Source organism: Haliotis cracherodii, unplaced genomic scaffold (assembly GCF_022045235.1).
Source record: "Haliotis cracherodii isolate W230 unplaced genomic scaffold, xgHalCrac1.p SCAF_14, whole genome shotgun sequence".
In the NCBI taxonomy this organism is placed as follows: Eukaryota; Metazoa; Mollusca; class Gastropoda; order Lepetellida; family Haliotidae; genus Haliotis; species Haliotis cracherodii.
Window position 1 is genome coordinate 1,667,240 of NW_027266269.1, and position 17,666 is coordinate 1,684,905.

The 17,666-nt window shown below is 42.9% G+C and overlaps 1 protein-coding gene across 1 annotated transcript; it reads right to left on the reverse strand.

Annotated features, from left to right (window-relative positions):
• Positions 1 to 494: 494 nt before the first annotated feature.
• LOC139461308 (uncharacterized) lies at positions 495 to 16,269 on the reverse strand. Its single transcript, XM_071242932.1, has 10 exons — positions 16,241 to 16,269; positions 10,253 to 10,305; positions 9,325 to 9,609; positions 6,906 to 6,941; positions 6,674 to 6,791; positions 5,691 to 5,801; positions 5,483 to 5,502; positions 4,951 to 4,980; positions 4,532 to 4,582; positions 495 to 4,252 (listed from the first exon to the last, which is right to left on the reverse strand). The coding sequence occupies exons 1-10, from the start codon at positions 16,267 to 16,269 to the stop codon at positions 495 to 497; spliced, it is 4,491 nt and encodes a 1,496-aa protein (XP_071099033.1).
• Between the last annotated feature and the right edge of the window lie 1,397 nt (positions 16,270 to 17,666).

Below are 17,666 nucleotides of genomic sequence, written 5' to 3' on the forward strand. Positions count from 1 at the left end.
ACACACACACACACACGCACACACACACAAATATGTTTCAATATATTCACGAGAGGATGTGATTTAGGATAAATTGCATACATCTTTACAAAAGTAATTTTCAGTTTCATAGCGATACATCATAAGATCAGTGACACATGCTTTCTTCCATTTGAGCTTATATACACAATAACATTTTTGGGCCAATCATTTGTAATACATAGAAGGAAAGGCAGGTGGTCTGAGAGAGTATATAGTATATCAGTACCAATTGTATAAAAACAACAAAACTATTTTAAAAGCAACATCATTCACGGAGTCTGATCTCGGTCAGTGATGGGAGCAGACAATGCATACGTTATGAGCCTAATGTAATGCTGTGTATCCAGACCCATCTCTGGGGTACAAGTCAGGACGACAGATGTTGTATGTTTTTAGATTACACAGAGCTCATTCAGTTGTGCGATTCTTCTTGGATTTAAAAATACCTCAAAGCCTCGGTCCAGATGATCATTTCATGGTGGTAATTGTTCTATAATTTTGCTGCATCCCATTTTATGAGCGAGAGTCGCCACCACATCCCCTGCATTGTTCGCGACTGTCAAATCTGCTCCTTGTTTTCTGAGATATTCAAAAACATCAACTCTCTCATGCAACACTGATGTCATGACAGGCGTCAGTCCAACATTGTCTTTTGTGTTGATATTACTCGAGTCGGTAATGTATTTCACCATATGAAGCTGACCATGCTGAGTAGCAAGATGTAGAAGAGTGTGTCCATCCTTGTCCACCAGAGTTTGCTCGGCACCATGGGACACCAAGAACCGGAACACAGCAATATGTCCTCCACACACTGCCCTCATAAGTGGAGTCTGATCATCCCTGCCTCTGACGTTAATGTCAAAGTAGCCACTCACTTGTATCACGGTGGCTTCCTTCCCACTTTGACCGACTACACAGGTAGCATTATCATTCTCCAAAGAAGTCGATGATTGTATATCTTCCGTCGGTGCATTTTGTCCACTGAACACTGACCTGGCTGCATGCATTGCTTTTGGCGAGTTGTTCTTTCCCCGACGATTGACGTCACAGGGTTTCACAAGACATTCGACAATAGCTGTGCTCCCACACTGACATGCTAAATGTAGAACATTGTCTTTGTAGTCATCAGTCAAAGAGAGGTCAGCATTCTTCTTCACAAGCAAATCGAACGCGACCTTCCTTCCCGCCCATGCTGCAACCATGACAGGTGTCCGGCCGTGTTTTCCAGAAGCGTCGATGTTGAACTTTGGTATCAGATGGTTCACAATGGAATAGTTCCCACCCTGACAGGCATGGTGTAATACAGTATTATAATCATCATCAGTCAGTGTGATATTGGCCTTCTTTGACAAAAGTAGTTTGAACAGGGCTGGTTTTGCATCCAAGGCTGTGATCATTATTGCTGTTCTCCCTTGGCTTCCCAGACAGTTGATATCAGTGGACTTGCGTGCCAATAGATATTTCACAATAGAAATATTTCCACCAAAACATGCAAAATGTAATACAGAATTATTTTTGTCATCCCTCAATCTTATATCAGCCCCCTGTGTCACAAGCAACTTGAAGACACGTTCTCCTCCATTGTCAGCTGCAATCATCACTGACGTCCACCCGTTGCTTCCCCGTCTGTTGATGTCAAACTTTGGCAGTAATTGTTCCACAATGGAGACATTTCCTCCATGACATGCAAGATGGAGGAGATTGTTGCTGTTGTCATCTTTCAGCTTCAGGTCAGCCTTCGGTGTATCCAGCTCGAGGTCCACTGTGTGAAGGAAAAGGTGAAACACATCCATATTTCCATGTACAGCCGCCCTCATCAGTGGTGTCCATCCGTGTTTTCCTCGACTATTAATGTCAAACTTTGGCACTATTGGCGGTAACAGAGATAGATCATCAACGCGAGAAGCCACATGAAGAAGATTGTTATTGTCATCATCGGTCAATGTGATGTCAGCTTTTTTTGACACGAGAAGGTCGAAAATGTCCTTCCTCCCAGACAATAGTGCACACATAACCGGTGTCTGTCCATTGTTGCCTCGTGCATTGATATCTGTGTGGGGGAGCAGACTCTCTACAATGGACTTGTTTCCATACCAACATGCAAGATGAAGCACAGTGTTTTTGTGGACATCTGATAATGTCCTTTCAAATGTCTTCCCTTCTTTGGTAAGATAATCTAAGATATCCTCCTTCCCAAATGCCACTGCACACATAACTGGTGTCCAGTCATGTACTCCTCGTCCATTAATATACTGATTCAGATACAAATCAGGAGAAAGATGTTTCTTGAGCGCTTTTTCTACATCATTTACAGTGGACACATCTCCATGCTGACATGCCAAATGCAGCAAATTAAAGTTGTTGCTGTCACATAAAGTGATGTCAGCTTGGTGTTCCACAAGGATGTCAAAACATTCCATCTGTCCAGAGACAACTGCATACATCACTGGTGTCCAGCCGCTCAACCCACGCCTATTGATGTCACAGTGAGGAAGAAGTCGCTCCAGGATATTCGTGTTCCCAGTGATACAGGCGTAATGGAGAATGTTATGCTTGGTATCATCAGACAAGGAAGGTGGATCTGTGATCATATGATTTATTTTGTCAGATATTTCTCTCCGTTTCCATATGGGATACCAGATGTACATACTGAAAGCACCACTGGCAATAGCATTTGCCATTCTGTCAGCAATTATTCCACTGTAGGCCTCTGAGAAAGGAATCACGAGCTGGTGTTCATTAACAGAAATACCGTCGTCTTGCTGACCCTGTACATGCTCAAGGAGGAACTTTATACTGCAATGTTTAAGAATACACTCTGGTTCAATATTGAATAAGACCAAAGCACAGACATCATAAATGATCGAATGGGAAAATGCTGTTATGTTTCCTTCTGTCAACAATGTACCACAGAAGCCCCTCACAGCCTCAACTACACCCTGTCTGGTTGATGTCTTCACAAGAGTTGTAACTGCTTGGAGGTGGGCCTCTAGGTTTTGGTGGGCACCTTCAATTTCAAGTTGACTGTCTGGACTGCCACCTTCAGTCTTCAGTTGGCTGTCAGGGCGGTCAGCTTTAGTCTCAAGTTGACTGTCAGGGCGGTCAGCTTTAGTCTTCAGTTGGCTGTCAGGGCGGTCAGCTTTAGTCTCAAGTTGACTGTCAGGGCGGTCAGCTTTAGTCTTCAGTTGGCTGTCAGGGCGGTCAGCTTTAGTCTCAAGTTGGCTGTCAGGGCAGTCAGCTTTAGTCTCAAGTTGGCTGTCAGGGCGGTCAGATTTAGTCTTCAGTTGGCTGTCAGGGCGGTCAGATTTAGTCTCAAGTTGGATGTCAGGGCGGTCAGATTTAGTCTTTAGTTGGCTGTCAGGGCCGTCACCTTCAGTCTTCCGTTGACCGTCTGGGATGGAACATTCAGTCTCCAGTTGACTGATGTTTATCTGACCTTCACACAGTACCATCAGGAAGAGCGCAGCTGACTTGTCATCCAATGAGCTAATAATCGTTCGAAGTTGATTTGTGATGTAAAACATAGGTTTCTCGAAAAAACTCTCATGGTGCTTTTGAAAGCCACAACAACTGGAGAAAAGTTTGCATTCTAGAGGAAAACCGACAGTCATTTCCTCATAAGCAAAAACATTCTTCACATCCTTTTTACACTTATAGCGATGTTTGTATGTATGCCACAATGCTTTCTTCTCCTCCTTTGTACAAGTCAGTTTGACATCTGATGAACTTTTGAAAATACGTTGACCTCCTAGAGTTGACATTGCACGCTCAAGAGTGTTAGTTTCTGCAGTGAATATAACACAGATGTTTGGTTGATTCAGCTTTCTTTGTTCCTCCCTTGATTCTTGCTGCAGACGCTGGTATCTTCTTTCTGATCTGGACTCGCACTGTTCCAGGTGCACGTGGAGGTCGTACAAAAAGTGCTTAAGACCGGTCAGATCCATACATGATCTGACTTTCCTAAATATGTCATCAAATATGACACACACGTCTTTGCCTTTTTCCAGATAATCAGACAACTGTACTTTATAAGCATCTTCAACCAGTACCAGCTCATACCCCTGCTTCCTGTATTCAGCTCCCAGCATCAGGGCCATGGATGTTTTACCTTCTCCTTGAACAGCGCTTATCGTCACATGGCCAAACGTATCCAACTTTTCTTTCACCTTTTTAAAGCTCTCAGTTTTAAGAAACACCCCTTGGACATCCTTTATCTTCTGTTCTAGTGAACCTGTAAACGTTCATAAATATTTGTAAACAAATCAAAACGAAATGTGAAATTCAGCATCACCAGTTCAACTCGTTTGACACTAATTTCTGAGTTTGATGAAGATAAATTGTTTAGTTATAGTATAAGAGTGTAATCTCTGCATCAAATAGTATTTTCATTTTTATCAAAACAGAAGACCCCAGGTTACCTTTGATGTACATACGCGTGCATATACTCACGCCTGAAGGACATACCAGACCAATACAATACTAATGTTCATAAAAGGTATTCAGTTCTTACCAGACGGCAAGGGCACAAAACTGCAGGGTGAATCAGCACCTCTCCCTAAAGCTGGTCAGAAAATAAAAGTATATGACTATGCTTCAACAACTGAAATGCATATGTTGCAAAGACTTATATGCGAAGATGATATTAAATTGTTAACATATCGTTGTTATTGTTGTTGAGGGTATTCGGCTTACAGTCATTTATTATGAAACATGTGTTCTGCACATATTCCACTCAAAAGGTAAGAGTTAATTGCAACATATTAATTATTAATACACTAGACAGTTAACCAACATTATATTTACCATGAGATGATGTAAAGTTTACACGGAAAACGGACAAATTAAAACAATTGACATTCACTTCGAATGTAATCCTGTGACAACATTGATTCATCAACACTTTATATATTAGATGTATCCCATACTTACTTGATCCACCTTCCTCTGCCATGAGAAGTTCTAAAACATATTAGATGTGATGATTAGATGAAGCATGTTTAACCCCCTCTGGGTTGCCTAATCACCATTTCAATATCTAAAGTACAACAAGTAATGGAACTAATACAAACATGCTAAACACCATGTCCAAGGGGAATACATACGGAGCTTGTATTGCTAATGTTTATTGATGTAGCTTAGCTGCGTAGATCATATATCAATATATATAAGACACACGGCAATGTCTCTTTCCAAGTCTATCGTGTCGTAAGCCCATGACTAGGAAACAGTTTCTGTTTCTCAGGATTTAAAATCTGCTGTTTCTTTCAAACAATGCTTGTGGTAGCAGACAATTCATCTGGAATATGAATATTAAACAGTCCAACAAACATAATTAGGGTTTAGTTTCTTCTGTCACAATTACTTTTAATGTTTGTCAAAAAGATATCGCGTTTATACAAACCCAATGATAATATACTGTCCCCTTAAATAGAATTATGTAATAACGAAGGTGTATACTCACCATTTTCACCGTATCTGTACCTGAAATAAACAAAATCGAGATCATGACAAATGTATGAATCACCATGTCCGAATTAATAGTTTTAGAAATCAGGGATTATCATTTCATATATGTACTTCGTTGTGTTTAGACATATAATATACTGCAAATAGACGCAAGTGATGGTGATGAACAAGACGTTCTGCTTCAGGTTATATGTCTGTATTACCTGGCATCTGTACCAGCTGTATCAGTTGTTCTCCAGCATGGAAGTATCCCTGTCACTGCATCGATAATCCCTGTGGTTTCTCTCCTGTTCCGTTTTCGTTTGTAAAGAAATCTGAAAATACGCATACAACCATGGTTGGTTATTGAGGAAATTGTAAACTGTAAAATGTAAACGTTGTCACTTTGCGGCCAAATACATCAGCCCATTTCACCTCCTTAAATTTAACCAAAGAATGTACAACTTTTAATGCAACAAACATGGTGCAAACTGTATATTGAGTGAGGTGATGTGAGGTGAGGCTAATTGGGATTCAGTCGCGTTCAAGATTATTGCACTGATATAGCGACAATGCAAGCCAACTGAGATATAAAAATCAGACACAGTAAACTGACTCCGAGCAGACCAGTCCTTAATTTCACCCCTTAATGTCAAGCGCCAAGCAGGGTCACACAAATACCATCGTTTAACGCATTTTGGTATGACGTGACCGGAAATTGAACCCTGGACCTTCTTATCTCCTGGCGGGGCGTTCTACCGCGAGAGTATAGAGACGGTGTTATATTGAATGCAAACTGTTGATGCAAATGCATAGATTCAGACATCACCAGTCAGTTCACAACAGTGATTTTGTTAATGACATGTTTAATACATACATATAGCAATAATCTGGACTCTATCTCCTTGGGTCAGGTACACACTAACAGTATGAACACCACCACAGCGAGGGTTAGGTACACACTTACAGTATGATCACCACCACAGAGAGGGTTAGGTACACACTTACAGTATGAACACCACCACAGCGAGGGTTAGGTACACACTTACAGTATGAACACCACAGCGAGGGTTAGGTACACACTTACAGTATGAACACCACCACAGCGAGGGTTAGGTACACACTTACAGTATGAACACCACAGCGAGGGTTAGGTACACACTTACAGTATGAACACCACCACAGCGAGGGTTAGGTACACACTTACAGTATGATCACCACCACAGCGAGGATAACAACCAGGATGAGGAACACAGGGACAAGTATCGCAGCCAGGCCCGGTTTTTGCACTGTGTTGGATTCACTCGGTGCTGTCGACGTTGTGTCTGTGAGAAAATACAGACAATGATATGAGACGCACAAAATCAGCAATAACAAGCACATATGATTCTTAACATCATTTTAACCCATATGAGTCTTAGTTTATATAGTGTACTCACATGTGCTGTATTCCCTGGGTGGTGTCGCCGACGTGCCTGTCAGACACAGATGTATTCAGCGTTATTAATATGCACTTATATTCAAACGATACAACGATACATATAACTAGTCATCTTTTAGTTTGATATGCTCGAGTTCTTGATTGTTTGAGATAAAATAAATAGACACTGAAATCAGAAATGTATTTATTACCCACGTTAAATACATATTTAAGTGTAAATACATAACAACTTTCGTTTGTTGACAGACCAAACTGAAACCGGTTGCAAAATCTGGTTGCGTATGAGTATTGATATATGCCCAAATATAGGCATTGTTGACATGTATATGCATACGCATTAACAACATGCGCCTGCAGTTATGTTTGCAAAGAAAACAGCACCGACGTTCAAGATCATTATGGAAGAAATTCTTCAACTTATTGTAATTCAAGCGCCATGTTGTTAGTACGAAGGACACCTATAAGAAAATTTGGAAAGGCACATTAGCGCCGCGCTTCAAATATCGGACCAACAGCCGGTCACACGTACTGCCAGTGTCCCGTCTGTGCAATCAAAATGATTCGGTTTCCTTGATCTATCAGCTGAATTTATATCATGTTCGTACCATTTTGGAAGATGGAAATCAGAGTGTTCGCCAAAGACTTTCATGTTAACTGTACCACCCTATATACTGTAGACGTGAAAATCAAGAAACTTAAGTCTGCTTGCATGTCAGTGACAGCTTCCAACGATCGAAGGGCAAGGTCACCACCGGAATAAGAAAAGACAACCGTGGTCTACTCACAGCTTTTTACGCTAGAGATAGGGAATGTTATTGTTCACATTTGGGATGTTTGGGGCCACACAATCAGAAGTCAGGCACACTGCCACGGATTTTTTCGAAAGATTTGTATCTGGTCGTGCAGTCGTGTACGTTCATTCATGAACAACACTTCCCGAAACAGCGCCACAAAATACGCTTCGAAGGGGCCACTGATGGCACAACCGGATTATCCCAAGTAAGTCTAGATATCTGTCCGGATAATTTAAACAGACTTCATTTCACCACGCTTATCCTTTAACGTTAAATCAAATTGAAAGTTGCGAAAGTGGTCGGGTGCGTCACGCTCATGGGGGACCCTCGCTCTATTGATCGGTAGTCGTACATTGCAAATGGATATAGCTCGATTATATAATGTCTGTAGGTGCTCTATACGTAACTTATATAGAATGCAAACAGAATTCGATGCGTGTGACTATTTTGTTCGGTTTAATAAAGTGTTTGTAAATACCTCTCGTTCTCGTTATTAATTTCTTCAGTTCTGCCTTGTAGTTGCAAAATGAATGACGTCTCGCGATTTTTTATGAACGAAAATAGTAGTCCCGGTGTGACAGAGGTCACGGTTATCCAATCAAAACGAATAAAACAAGGTCAACCTTGTACGACACACGTGTGACGTACGGATTTAGTATCTTACCACCTGTAACTTCACCACGTGGGTAATAAATAACTTTATCTGAAATAATAGCACAGAATGATGGTGATACAGGCAAATTTTATGAAGCGTTGTATTTGGTGTTTGTGAGTACATGACCGTCTCATATTTAGGTTGATAAAAGTCAAACATTATCTGATCAGTTTCCTTTCCGATAATAACATATGCAATGTAATATTAATATACAATGGTAATAAATTCGAGTAATAATATAGCCAAAACTCCATTTGTTCATATCACATTCCTAAGATAACATCTAATATGTGGTTGTTTCTTGGTCAACGCTGCACTGAGCAATATTCAAGCTATATGAGGATGGTCTGTAAACACAAACGTGAACCAGGCAATAACATAATGAATATTGATTTATCCTATAAGGGAGAAATGCCTTCATCAACGAGTGAGTGAGTGAGTATGGTTTTACGCTGTTTTTAGCAATATTCCAGCAATATCACGGCGGGGGACACAAGTCTGGAGATTCACACATTGTGCCCATGCAGGGAATCGAACCCGGGTCTTCGGCGTGACAAGCGAACGCTTTAACCCCGAGGCCATCCCAGCGCCCCTTTCATCAACGAAGTCATCGACCATGACCATCTGATACGTTTGTCGCCAAGACAGGCATGGGTTGCTGAAGACTTATTCTAATACAAATCTTCTTGGGTTGAAGATCTAAGAAATCAGTAACGTTGTGTGTATGTTTATTGGTATTAATTGCCTGATTTAGTAGCATTCATATATCCATCCGTATATACATAGTATCCATTCAAAGTTCAATGGGTTATATGTCTTCAGATAGAGCAGTTATGAATATTATGCCTGTCGATTTTGTTTTTGTATAAAATTAATGGGAATTTATTCTACTGTTTTATGTTTTCATCCCACCTGGTGATGGACAGCTGCCTTAACTATTTCAGATAAGAATCAGCTTGTTTTCAAACCTGGAGCAACGTTGCAAAACTGCCCTTTGAAATCTCCACTACAACCGTTCGTGCAGATGCCATTTTGGTAATTACAGGCGCCCCCCTTACAGTTCGGGCTGCAAGCTTTATCACACAGGTCATCGAACCACCCCGACACACACCCCTCAGAACACTTCCCTGTCTCCTCGTGGCAGTGTTTGAGGTTTCTGTCTGGGTTGGTGAAACAGTTTAGAGGGCAATCATTCTTGCAGTTTTCACCATACTTCCCCCATTCACAACTTTCCTGGCCGTGTGATTCGAATACTGAAAGGTTGAAATAAAAGCAAACATTATAACTTTGTTTCTTGATATTATAAAAAGGCAACCATATACATAGTTGCAGCTCTAACATCATTGTTTGAGAAAAAGTTGTTAAAAAAAACCTGCTATCTAAACATGCAGGTATATTGATAATCGGATATCATTCAATAATGGTCAAATAACCAATAACCTATTTCAGCTTGTACCGTCAGTTCCCGTGGGTTTATTTTTTGGGTATATGATGTACATGATTTTGGTCGTGTTTCATCTTTTTGCGTACATCCAGTATTATCACAATAGTGCTTTAGAAACATATTCTTGTCATACAGTGGGAGTAGGATGATGGGCACTAACTGAAATGGTGCTGTTGATTTTATAGAATTGAATCAATCTGTATTGCTTGGTAATTTAGGTTTATATCATCAATGTGACGCAACAGAGTAATCATATATAAAACTATGTCATGTAATGTGTTCTACAATGTTAGAACAATATAGCAGCTAATCCTATATTAAATGTTTGAGTAGAGTTGTCAGCACATTAAATGTTTACATTTTCTATGAAAATATTGTTTTTATTATTAGTTGAGAAGGTGGATATGTTCAAATATGTTATATCCAAGGGAGCAAGTGCCTTTAATACTCACCGACTATCACCAGAAAAGGTAGGACTATCTGCATGACTCTGGTACATTCGGTGCTGCAACGCCTGAAAAGGGCAATAACAACAATGCTTAGATGTACAAGACACATTGTGCTACAGATACATAGGAACATTGCGCTACGTTTAACTATGAGCAGTATGCTGTTTTATACATGCTGTTTGTAAATATTTTGTTTTATATTTTTGCTCACACGTCAAACGGTTCACATTTACTCTGATGACAAAACTATAGTTTGATATGTCGATCTGCATTGATAATTAACACTTATAAAATGTAATGTGAACATAATTTGCTCCCTGTGGCCCTCTCAATCTCAAATCTCCTATATTTTCAAGCTGAAGACTAACATCTCTTTATTGTTGTGCTCCGGTGTAAGTTGTCAATTATAAAAATGTCTTCTCTCATTCCCGTACAGTCATCAAACGTGACGAGTTCTTCGGAAGTCAGTTCACGTCAAACGTCTTTCTTAATGACGTCACAGCGCAAGTGTTTCCTTGTACCCACCGTGGCACTTTATGTATAGAGTTAGACCACTCGGTTTCGATGTTTAATCGTTAAAGTTAAAACGGGACGACATGTTCTACACGACCTGCAGCTCCCCACCACAATGCATCAGTTCAAACCTGCACACCTCAACTCCACCAAATTACTCCCATCCACAACCCCTGTCAACCTCACACAACTCCTTACATCCCATACTCAACCCGGGACTCAGACTTACACCTCCTCAAAACCCAACACCCCTAAACACTACCCAGCATCAACACCTCAACCTCACGCTCTTTAACTCCACACCACATCTCCACACCTCAATTCTGCACCTTCTCAGAACCCAACACCCCCAACACAACCAAGCGTCCACACCTCAACCTCACGCTCTTTACATCAACACCACATCTCCACACCACAATCCTGCACCTCCCCACCACAATCCAACACAATCCCAGCACAGACCTGTAACTTCCCACCACAATCTAACACCATTCCGGCCCAGACCTGTAACTTCCCACCACAATATTCACCTACCCTTCACATCCTTGCACCTCACCTCCACAACCCTTCAACTCCTCACCACAATCAATTTGCCTCCCCTCACATCCCTTCAACTCCCCCTCACAACCCTTCAGCTTCCCACCATAATCCTTCACCTCCCCCTCACAACCCTTCAACTCCCCACTACAGCCCTTGACCCCCCCTCACAACCCTTCAACTCCCCACCATAATGATTAACCTCCCCACCACAACCCTTCTACTCCCCACTACAGCGCTTGACCTCCCTCTCACAACCCTTCAACTCACAACCACAGCCCTTCACCTCCCCATCACAACCCTTCACATCCCCCTCACAACCCTTCACCTCCCCCTCACAACCCTTCAACAACCTAAACAACCCTTCAACAACCTAAACAACCTTTCACCTCCCCCTCACAACCATTAAACTACCCCTCACAACGTTTCACCTCCCAACAACAACCTTTCACCTCCCCGTCACAACCCTTCACCTCCCCCACACAACCATTCAACTCCGCACTACAGCCCTTAACCTCCCTCTCCCAACCTTTCAACTCCCCACTACAGCCCTTCACCTCCCCTCACAACCCTTCAACTCCCCACCTCAATATTCACCTACCCTTCACATCCATGTACCTCCCCCTCACAACCCTTCAACTCCACACCACACCCAACAACATCCCAGCACAACCCTGCACTTCCCCACCACAATCCAACACCATACCGGCCCAGACCTGTAACTTCCCACCACAATATTCACCTACCCTTCACATCCTTGCACCTCATCTCCACAACCCTTCAACTCCTCACCACAATCAATTTGCCTCCCCCTCACAACCCTTCAACTCCCCACCACAGCCCTTCAGCTCCCCCTCACAACCCTTCAACTCCCCCTCACAACCCTTCAACTCTCCCCACAACCTTTCACCTCCCCCTCACAACCCTTCAACACCCCACTACTGCCCTTGACCCCCCAGACCCTTCAACTCCCAACCATAATCATTAACCTCCCCCTCAACAACCCTTAAACTCACCCCACTACAGCCATTGACCGCCCCCTCACAACCCTTCAACTCTCAAGCACAGCCCTTCACCTCCCCCTGAGAACCCTTCAACTCCCCCCTCACAAACCTTCAACTCCCAAACACAGCCCTTCACCTCCCCCTCACAACCCTTCACCCTCTCCCCACAACCCTTCAACTCCCCACCACAACACTTCACCTCCCCACCACAACCTTTCAACTCCACTTCACAACCTTTCACCTCCCAACCCAAACACTTCACCTCCCCACCACAACACTTCACCTCCCCCTCACAACCCTTCATCACCCCCTCACAGCCCTTCAACTTCCCCTCACAACCCTTCAACTCCCCACCATAATCCTTCACCTCCCCCACACAACCATCACCTCCCCACCACAACACTTCACTTCCCGAAAACAACCTTTCACTTCCCCCTCACTACCCATCAACACCCCCTCACAACCCTTCACCTCCTCCTCACAACCCTTCAACACCCCCTCACAACCCTTCAACTCCCCCTCACAACCCTTCAACTCCCCACCATAACACTTCACCTCCCCCACACAACCATTCACCTCCCCACCACAACACTTCACCTCCCCACCACAACACTTTCACCTCCCCACCACAACCTTTCACCTCCCCCTCACAACCCTTCAACACCCCCTCACAACCTTTCAACTCCCCTTCACAACCCTTCAACTCCCCCTCACAACCCTTCGACTCCCCACCATAATCCTTCAGCTCCCCACCACAACACTTCACCTCCCCACCACAACACTTCACCTCCACACCACAACCTTTCACCTCCCCCTCACAACCCTTCAACTCCCCCTCACAACCCTTCAACTCCCCCTCACAACCCTTCAACTCCCCACCATAATCCTTCACCTCCCCACCACAACACTTCACCTCCCCACCACAACACTTCACCTCCTCACCACAACACTTCACCTCCTCACCACAACACTTCACCTCCCCCTCACAACCTTTCACCTCCCCCTCACAACCTTTCACCTCCCCCTCACATTTATAAAACTCCCCCTCACAACCATTAAACTACCCCTCCCAACGTTTCCCTTCCCATTAAAAACCTTTCACCTCCCAACCCCAACACTTCACCTCCCCACCACAACCTTTCACCTCCTCCTCACAACCCTTCAACTCCCCACCATAATCCTTCACCTCCCCCACACAACCATTCACCTCCCCAGCACAACACTTCACCTCCACACTATAACCTTTCACCTCCCCCTCACAACCCTTCAACTCCCCCTCACAACCCTTCAACTCCCCACCATAATCCTTCACCTCCCCCACGCAACTATTCACCTCCCCCACACAACCATTCACCTCCCCACCACAACATTTCAGCTCCCCCTCACAACCCTTCAACTCCCCCTCACAACCCTTCAACTCCCCCTCACAACCCTTCACCTCCCCACCATAGCCCTTCACCTCCCCTCACAACCCTTAAACTCCCAACTACAGCCCTTAACCTCCCTCTCACAACCATTCCACTCCCCACTACAGCCCTTAACCTCCCTCTCACAACCTTTCAACTCCCCACTACAGCCCTTCACCTCCCCTCGCATCCGTTAACCTACCCACCACAATTAATTGCCTCCCCACCACAACCCTTCAACTCCCCACCACAGCCATTAAACTACCCCTCACAACCCTTCACCAACCACTCACAACCCTTCAACTGCACCTCACAACCTTTCACCTCCCCACCACAACCATTCACCTCCGCACCACAACCCTTCACCTCCCCACCACAACCCTTCACCTCCCCACCACAACCCTTCACCTCCCCCTCACAACCCTTTACCTCCCCACCACAACCCTTCACCTCCCCACCACAACCCTTCACCTCCCCACCACAACCCTTCACCTCCCCCTCACAACCCTTTACCTCCCCACCACAACCCTTCACCTCCACACCACAACCCTTCACCTCCCCCTCACAACCCTTTACCTCCCCACCACAACCCTTCACCTCCACACCACAATCCTTCACCACCCCATCATAATCAATTACCTCCCCCTCACAACCGTTTACCTACCCACCACAATCAATTAGCACCTGCTTTTGCAAACCTTACATCTCAGTCTGAAACGTGTCCGTCCATGCATCAACTCCTTACCTTTTCCCTTCAACCCCTCACCTCCTCAGCTTAACCACACGCATCCCTCCCTCATACTAGTAGCTCCAAACCTCAACCTCTGTGCCTTCAACCAATCACCGCCTCACATCAACGAACATCTCTAACCCTGCAACTCAATACTTTAAGGCCAAACCACCTCACTTTAACCCCTTACCGCCTAACATCGAACCGAAACATCCCACCAAAGTATGATTAATCTCACTTCCACCCTGCACCTCCCACCCAGTGAGCACCTCTCTACATCTAGCTCAACCATCGTCACAACACCGCACCTCACAATCTCAACTCTGGAATCTAAACCTTAACACATATCCACCTTGCCCTATGAGCGATGTTTTGGTGTAGATTCTAACACTGTTATCAAACAAACGCTACTCCTAATTGTAATAAAGAAGTGTTCATTCATATCAGTATTTAATGAACGCCACGTCACTCCAAAAGTGTACTATTTTTCGCTTTAAATCATCCACCTCACCTACACCTCGCCAACACCCTCCACTACACTACACGTTTCACCGGCTGTGCCAGCCACGCACTTGTCATACCCTTCTCTCCTCACTTCTACCCCGTCCAGACCCTTTTACTGACACTTGCTGTCTTACAGGCCAGCTACTCCAGTTTGTGCAGAGCTTACCGCTAAGGTGTGATACACAACCAGGTCACTAGGATTTGTCAAGCCCCTTCCCCTGGGAGTAGAGTGGTGGCGTGCCTACTAAGTGTAGGGGAAGCAGGAAGTATAAGCCAGGGAATGTCTAATTATGAAATTGCTTGCATAATTGCCTCATCTAACTTAATAACTATAAATATAACTCTACAGAAAGCGTGTATGAGTTTTTATAATTTATATCACGTTATATTCGAATTCGTCGTCTTCCCATTTGGGCAATTCTACCTATTTCTGACAACTGGCATACGCGCCATGGCCCAGTCACTCAGTAAGATTGCAATTGGGCACCGGCTATGAACCTGCCAGATATGCACAATCAGGCAGTGTGCGGATGCGTTTTTTATACAGTTACACATGACTCAGATCATACGAGAATTCAGTAGTAGTCATGTACAGTCTCCCAGCATGTTTATTGATAGCTCAAATGTGTGAATTGGGGGCATAGAATGCATTTCAAAGTATGTCCCGAATATCTCGAAGACGATAATTCAGTGCACGGTTGACACACAGTCATTGCCCCTGTGTGAATTCCTTTGGTTGTAACATTTGCAAACAACATTGGAAACATGCGGAATCAGTTAGTAAACACTATCCACTTATCACTGTATTCTATAAACAATACCATATCTATCCTGTACCTATGCTTCCAACTCCGATTAAGTACTCTTTTTTTAAAAAACAACATACTTCCAGGCAAACGGGGGTTCCGAACCCTTTATAATATGGCGATAGAATAAATTATCTTAACATATCCTTTCAATGTAAATATGAACAAATGTTGCAAAACATGAACAACAAATGTCACTATCCAGTATTAGAACAGGGATGACAGTTGATGACAGACATCCCATGCATGGGCGTTTAGGTATGTTAAACGTAAAACCAAACACAATAACTGGTGCCAATCTCGGACATTGACATAAGGGGAAAGCTCAATCATCTGTGAATCATAAAATAGTACTCCATTGAAGTTGGTCGTTCTGAACAAGGAAACACTCGTGTTTCTGCTGTGTTTCCTTTTTCAATTAGGCGATGGTTAGAAACGGGACACCCAAACCAAATTTATATGCTCTGATAGTAAAGATGACTGTTCCTCACTGACAGCCAAAAATAGATGTGGACAACATTCACCTCCTATATTTATAATATTAGGGTCACGCCCTATAATTTACACGTGCTGAACGAAGTAGCGCCACACACACGTTATACCGAATGGGATCAAGGTATCAGTACATGGTGCCAACTGTGTATCTAATAAACATTAGTTAAGCTTCTTATATTAAATGATCAATTGAGCCTATTGAGCAACATGTTGTACAAGTGTACAATAGAAGATTTATAAGAAGCATCCTGGTGCTCGGACATATACATAAAGGGTAAGCTCAATAATTGGTAAATCATAAAATATTATTTCATGCTGAGCAAGGATATTTGTGTTGTGCTTCCTCTTCCCTGATCTACATTAGATGCAAACACCCTTTACATATATATCCTCTGGTAATAAAGGTGACTGTTCCTCACGAATAGCTAAAAGTAGATTCGGACGATAATCGCCTGATATACTCAAGATATGAGTGTTGCTGTTATATACATTATGTTAAGGAATCGATGCCAGAGACACACAGAGGGTTTTGAATACACTGAGTTTAGGAATTGACGCTAGCAACACGCATTCAATTTAAATAATACTTGTTCATATTTAATGATAAATGTATTCGTTTCATGTCACAATATAAGTGGGAGATGTGTAATGCATTCATAAAGTAGTGTTCGGGAAATATCATATTTACTTCCTAAAATTGAAAATGACCCCATTTGTTCATTATTCATGTTACTAACCGGCCTAATTTAAAGACTAACTTTGATTGTCATTTATATGATATTATGATAAATCACCAATTACACAATTTCTGAACAAAAATGATTATCTGTGAGATTTGAGGCCATTAATTTGTTCATTATTCATTTTAATAACAGGTCTTATTTTATGATGCATTGGTTTCATTATAAATCATAGTCTGTAGTTTTCTAGTGGTACATATGTCATTTTCCTCTTCATAAAACATCATGTACATGCAGGTGTTTGTATTGTATCACTCTGCGTAACACAATCATCAACAGATTAATTTGAAAGGAAAGCAAGTGAATTTACGTAACAACATGCTCTAAACAACCTACATATGGATGAGTTACGCATTGACTACAAACATTTAATACAAGGCTGTGTGAATACCTGCTCTGAGATGATGCTTCTGTAAATATAGCTCTGTGCTTCATAACATGTCCCCCAACCATGTCCCCTAACAGTTGCTGATACACAGGTGACAATGATTGGAACAGAAAACTGTCACTGGATGAATTTCGTCTAATTATGTACATGCTGGTTAAAATAATGTACATCTCTTGTAACTGTACACGGAATAGCGTATCATGCTATTCTTACTGCACAGACAATGATTGGCGTTACAATATGGATGGACAATACGATGGCAGGTTGAATATGGGTTTTGTAAAATGATGCACT